Source organism: Oncorhynchus tshawytscha, linkage group LG10 (genome assembly GCF_018296145.1).
Source record: "Oncorhynchus tshawytscha isolate Ot180627B linkage group LG10, Otsh_v2.0, whole genome shotgun sequence".
Taxonomy (NCBI): domain Eukaryota; kingdom Metazoa; phylum Chordata; class Actinopteri; order Salmoniformes; family Salmonidae; genus Oncorhynchus; species Oncorhynchus tshawytscha.
In genome coordinates this window covers 34,261,016-34,267,506 of record NC_056438.1, presented here as the reverse complement: position 1 = coordinate 34,267,506, position 6,491 = coordinate 34,261,016, and the positions used below count along the sequence as shown (strand labels likewise).

At 41.3% G+C, this 6,491-nt stretch overlaps 1 protein-coding gene across 2 annotated transcripts; it reads right to left on the bottom strand.

Moving 5' to 3' along the window:
- Window positions 1-786: 786 nt before the first annotated feature.
- rpl34 (ribosomal protein L34) lies at window positions 787-6,066 on the bottom strand. 2 transcript variants are annotated; one of them, XM_024434982.2, is made up of 5 exons: window positions 5,993-6,066; window positions 5,414-5,486; window positions 5,044-5,143; window positions 2,294-2,397; window positions 787-912 (listed from the first exon to the last, which is right to left on the bottom strand). In XM_024434982.2, exons 2-5 carry the CDS (start codon window positions 5,476-5,478, stop codon window positions 828-830), a joined length of 354 nt encoding a protein of 117 aa, XP_024290750.1. In that variant the 5' UTR covers window positions 5,479-5,486; window positions 5,993-6,066; the 3' UTR covers window positions 787-827. The 2 variants fall into 2 exon arrangements, with proteins under 2 accessions (XP_024290750.1, XP_042184445.1); XM_042328511.1 differs by lacking the exon at window positions 5,993-6,066 and having other exon boundaries at window positions 5,414-5,569.
- Between the last annotated feature and the right edge of the window lie 425 nt (window positions 6,067-6,491).

The window sequence follows — 6,491 nt, the reverse complement described above, 5'->3', positions numbered from 1 at the left end:
TGGATTCCTAGCCAAAGCATAAGTGGCCGAGATACCTTTCTGTCCATTGATGTAGTCGCAAAGCTCTAAAATATGTTCACAGATCGATTATCTGGGGGAATTTTCTTTAGATACCTGCGGGTAGCCAGAGTATACCAAAAACACAGGACAATTGGAAAAATACACTACCAGCTTGATAGCAGCTGCAGCCGCTGATCATTAAATATTCTTCCAACCCAATTTGTCACTCCCATGTGACACTCGTCCTTCAACCGTCAGTGCAGACTGAATTATCGCCGGCGCAATTTTTTTTTTTACAGGACTTATTTCAAAACTGGTTTGTTTGGAGTGTTGACAGGTTTACATTGTATTGGCCAACAAAGAATATCTATGCATACATAAAAATAAAACACCTTCAGAATTTCAAAATGCAAGCACATGCTGCACCATCCTAATATTTAATGTCAACTGCCTGAGAATCTAGAGTAAAAATACAAAATTCCTGGATGTATTGTCAACACTTTCTGAAAGTCCATATGTCAATAATCAGTAGCCCACGCAGTCTTCAAACTCCACACTCATTCAAAACTACAAAATGACACAGGGGCCGATAGGTAAAGCTTAAAGAGCAGTGATACTAGCAAGAGCAGTATGCAGGTACTCTTTCCCCTCTTATTCAATAGTTACCACGCACCTGCAAAAAAGAGCCCAGATGTGAGAGTTCCTTTCGAATTACATTGAGAAACAATGAAATTAAACGTCAAATTTAGAAATACTATGGCCAGTTATACAAACATGTCAGGACACTGGACTTGAATGACTTTTATTGTAGCAGTACAAATACACAATTACTTAGATTTCTGACTCTGTGCCTGTGCCTTAAGAACCTTGACAACGATCTTCTGTTCCTCAATCAGGAAAGCTCGCTTGATCCTGTGGTAGACAGAAGGGTGAACGTTAGTTGATCAGGTAACAGTTGTTCGGGCATTGTTTGCTTGATACAAATTCTGACCAAATATCAATAAATGTAAAGCAAAATCTAATGAATCATGTCACAAAGACCAATGCTTTAAATGTAGATTGTAGAAACACAACCCTCAATTGCTTGCACACAGGAAGCTTCACCACCCCAGGATAAACCTCAATTAAATGGAACAAAACAATTGTTAACTCTAGAGCCTAAGAGTTTTGCCCCCTTTCGGGTAGGCACAAAACGACCTTCATACTTCCATACATAAAAAAAATCGGTACTGGTGACCTTCAGACGAGTCCTGTGACACTTGGAGGTTGTAGAGCAAACGGAGAAACACCATTGTGTTTGAAAAACTCCCCTTTCCACTGTGGGTCAAACCAGTCTGACGCTACAGACGCTTTCGCGAGAAGCCTGAGTTTCGGGACGTCTCATGGTCTGACAAACACTGCTCTCTGCCACCTTTAACTGCAAATGCAGAAGTGCGACACTAGTGGATTGAAATGCACCCAATTCAAAAAAATAACTGATCTCTAGCTTACACCGAGATTTTAATTGGGATTGTTTTTGTTTGTTATTGAACTTAGATTGATGTTCCGGTGCATCAATCATCTCTAGGGGGTTTAGGATGGGAATGAAACTACAGCTGGTGCCTTGAATGTAATAACACCTTACTGGCATAGTCCAATATGCAAGTAAACCGAGCCAGAACGGCCCAAGGGGCAGGAGCCCTATATCTGTATCGTGAGGCAGCTTGGTGTATTAAGAGCAAATGGCCAGGATGCCCTAAATGCTGAGAGTCAAGCAGAGTCCCATTTTTAGTCTTTGATACAACTCTACATGGAATCGAACCCTCCTCTCAGCATGTACACTAACCACAAGCCCACCGAGTTGATTACTCCAATATGAATCATGAAATATTTATTACTGAGGCGGCTACGGCCCCATGCAGAAAAAAAACCTAGCCACATCATGTAGCTCTGAATAGGCATGCAAGTAGTTCCATCAACTATCACTAAATCAATGTTTTTTTATTTGTCACATACACATGGTTAGCAGATGTTAATGCGAGTGTAGCGAAATGCTTGTTTTCTGGGTGGAGATATTGCCCATTTATCGAACCGTTTCAGATCTACACTTGTGTCTAGGGGTTGTTTCCAGAGTTTGAGAAAAAGGTACAAACAAAATGCACTCCCTTATTCTGGCCAAAACACTAATGCAATGCCATTGAATGAAGTAGTTCAATTGAAAACCATTTTGGGTTGAATCAAACCGCACGTCATCCAATATAAACAACACTTAGACATTTTCTACAAAGGCGGTGTTGGGGATACGCTTTCTTACCGGTCGCGCACACACTTGGCACACATGGCTCCACCGTAGGCTCTGCTGACGTGCTTCTTGGTTTTTGAGAGCCTCATCAGGACCTGTGGTCTCACCGCCCGGATCTTTAAGACAAAGAAATGCGTGTGAGCACAGACAACACACAAACCTAACCCAGGGTTATATTCAGGAGTAACCAGTGTTGCACAGTATACCGAAACTTTGGTAATTCAACCTGAAACTGTTCGGTACTAGAGTGTATTCCTCTTAGTACTTCTGTCAAATGTGTCTCATGTATTCTACTGATTGAGTGAGGATCAAGTCCATCAGCGCAGTCGATGTCCCCTTAGCACAAGAGCACCATACCTGCTCCACTTACTCATTGCTAACTCTAGCCTGTCCTGAGGAACCAATGCACTCACTGGGAATTTGGGCTGTGTCACCACTTATGTTGCACAGAAATTAACACGCTTGAATAATATAACACGGCCTGAACAAATGTTGAAAATGTAAATTACTGTTCACAAAACAATGTCCCATTACAGGCTCAAACACTTTACAATGCAAGATAACAGCAGCTTCCAGCTTTGTGCACCAACTTACCTTACTAGTAAACAGCTGAAGATAACATCAATTCACTTCCCTAGTACCTTGTTTGCGATAAACCATTTCAAAGCTGATTGTAAACCAAAAACGATTAATTCACTTAATCTCCCAGTCAAGATCTTTGCTCGAGACTCAAACTGAGAGTGTGTGGGAATAAAGATAGATCTTAAAGAGAAAGTGTACACTTTAATAAAAGAGATTGTTTTTATGCAAGTGTTGAAGTACAATAAAATAAGTTGAAGGGATAGATACATCTGTAGCCCCATGAAATAAGCCAAAACAAGCTGAAGTCAATGCACACCTGTTGAATATGCATGCACCTGTACTGTAAATTGATTTCCCCAGTTAATCAAGACTACATTTAACATTCAAATAACTGATTACAATACCATCATGTTACATAGTTATATTTGTAAAAAAAAATTAAAAAGTAAAATTGACTGCATGTATTGAGTAGCTTGGATGAATAAAGTGCCCAGAGTAAACTGCCTGCTACTCTGTCCCAGATGGTAATATATGCATATTAGTAGTAGTATTGGATAGAAAACACTGAAGTTTCTAAAACTGGTTGAATGATGTCTGAGTATAACAGAACTCATATGGCAGGTGAAAACCTGAGACAAATTCAACCAGGAAGTGGGAAATCTGATGTTTGTAGTATCATTTAAGCGATTGCCTATCCAATGTGTCTATGGCACCAGATTGCACTTCCCAAGGCTTCCGGCAGATGTCAGTCTTTAGAGAGTTGTTTGAGGCTTCTATTGTGGAAGGGTGTCGAATAAGAGCTGTTTCAACAAGTGGACTAGGCTGAGGCCAATCAGTTGTTTACTGCGCGGTCACGCCGTTCCTTCTTTTTCCTCTTTAATGAATACGCTATTGTCCGGTTGGAATATTATTGAAGATTTATTATAAAAAAGACCCCAAGGATCGATTGTAAACATCCTTTGACATGTTTCTACTTTTTGTGATCTCTCTTTGGTTGGAAAATGGCTGAATGCTGTGTGTGACTAGTTGCTAGCCTAACATAATGATATGTTCTGCTTTCGCCGAAAAGCCTTTTTGAAGTCGGACACTGTGGTTGGATTAACGAGATGTAAAATACTTGGTGTAAAATACTTGCATGTGTAACAGATGTATATGTACTCTCCACGCGTTGTGTTTTCTCAAAATAAATCACTTCGGTCAGTGGTCCCAGTTGAGCATTTATTTCTGTTGTTAAATGGGAAACAGCACGTTAGTTGTGCAGGGCTTAACGGTATTGATGGCAAAATCCCTTGCATCACATTTTCATACTGGGAAGACCTGACGTTCACGATCTCCCCCTAGTCATGCTACCAGGAGCTCCCTGAGAATTCCACTTATGCAGAATGCGAAACCTAGGCCTCTGGCGCGCATCAGCAACCACAGTACTTCTTGAAGCCGGGTCTCTGATCCCTCCACGTGATGTCCGGCGAAGACAAGAAGACGAGTCACGGCACCAGTGTAACCCTCGCCCCATACCCTGGCGCGAACTAGGTACCCTCTGCACACATCAACAACAGTCACCCACGAAGCATCGTTACCCATCGCTCCACAAAAGCCGTGGCCCTCTGCAAGGGGAACCACTACTTCAAGGTCTCAGAGCAAGTGACGTCACCGATTGAAATGCTATTTAGCGCACACCACCGCTGACTAGCTAGCTGTTTCACATCCGTTACATATGGTCGAGGACTTTTAATTATGAGATTTGTCGTTTTGAATTTGGCTCCCTGCAATTTCACTGGCCTTTGGCGAGGTGGGACGCTAAGCGCCCCGAACGATCCCAGAGGGGTTAATGCATGCAAAAACCAAACATTTCACATGCAATGAAATTGAACTCAAGATCAGTCTGGATCCAGTGCCATTTTTGCATTCAATGTAGTGCTTTCACCCATCCTTAGGGCACATTCAAACCAATGTGTAAAAAAGACAGGTTAAGTGGAAGCAGTGCATTGGGGGTGGCTAATATTGTGTTGTGCTCAGCCTGAAAAGTTGTGATGTATTATCAAATCATTTCTCTCCACCCAACCACACTGACATGCATTTTGGTTGAGGTACTTTTATGCACAGTTCAGACACAGAATTTATAGCGAGTCGAACTGAATAGAAATTAAGAGTGGGCTGGCACAGTTAAGAGCTTTACTTACTCCGCGCAGTCTACCAGGGCAGATTCCGCATGCGGACTTGGGGGCCTTGCCCACCTTCTTGGTGTACAGGTACACAATGCGGTTACCAGGAGTCCGGGACCTGCAAGCAGGATCATACACAATGCAAAGTTGTCCACAATATTTAGAAAGGGATGAAAACATCAGTTGTTCCTACTTCCTATTTAAAAGCAATAGCTACAGCTAGGTATAATCATGCAAACCAGTACAACTTACTAGGAACAACCAATTAGTTTAGGCCATGAGAAATGCCAGGCAATGTAATAACTAACAATGACAAAGAAGCTAAAGAAATGGCGTCGAAGACAAGGGAATTGCAATGCAATTAGTAGATAAAGATCATGTTACTTACAGCCTAGTTTTGTTGGAGGCAGTGTTGTAGGACAACCTACGACGGTAAGTCAAGCGCTGGACCATGTTGATACCTGTAAATACATAACAGATTGCAGGACAGTAGAATACATTGTTCACCGATTGATTTGCTACACAACTAGATAGCTAAATAACGAACTAGTTAGCTAGCTTGGGGACTGCGGATGGAGTCAACATTACTGATCAATGCTACTAGCAAAAATGCTTAATACCCAAAAAACGAATCAATAAAGAAAGAACATTTTACTTGCATGTATACACCCTGCCTTGGCAATTTCAACAAGACTACCTCCGGTAGTAAAACCACTTAAATGGTAATGCGTTTTGGTACCAAAATTGACATCTCTGCTTTGGGCTAAACGTTACTGAAGGCATGATACTAAGAAACGACAAGACAGTACTAGGATAAGAAGAAATCATTAAATACTTTCAATAATGTGTTTACGGTTTCTAACACTGTGGAAATATGGTATTTGAAATACTTTTTGTCATATTATAACAACAGATTACAGCAGATTATTTTGACATAAAATGTGCGAAGAAATGTCGGCCTCCATACCTGCTATTACCGTTACCGGAAGAGGAAGAACCAAAGAAGTTGCTCTGAAATGTTAAGTTTTCTCACCACCGGATATTTCCTCAACTTCTTATAATATGCTGCCACCTAGTGACGATTGTGTGACCTCCCGTTGAGACGCCCACAACATTGATTTTAGATGACTGAAACGATTATAATTAAAAGTTCCATGTAGCCAGTTATTTAACTTGTGGTGTAGTATGATCTAAAATAAGGACGCACGACAACGAGGTTCTAGCTCCAGCCTGTTTATTAACCTAACCCTCGCATGTCCTACATAGGCACGGTTACCCCCAAGGGACATCCTACTACAGTGGCCCGCCATCCAACTATCAAATAAAATCCAAATTTTGTGGTCACATACACATGGTTGGCAGATGTTAACGCGAGTGTAGTGAAACGCTTGTGCTTCTAGTTCCGACAGTGCAGTAATATCTAACAAGTAATGAACAATTTCACAACAACTACCTAATACACACAA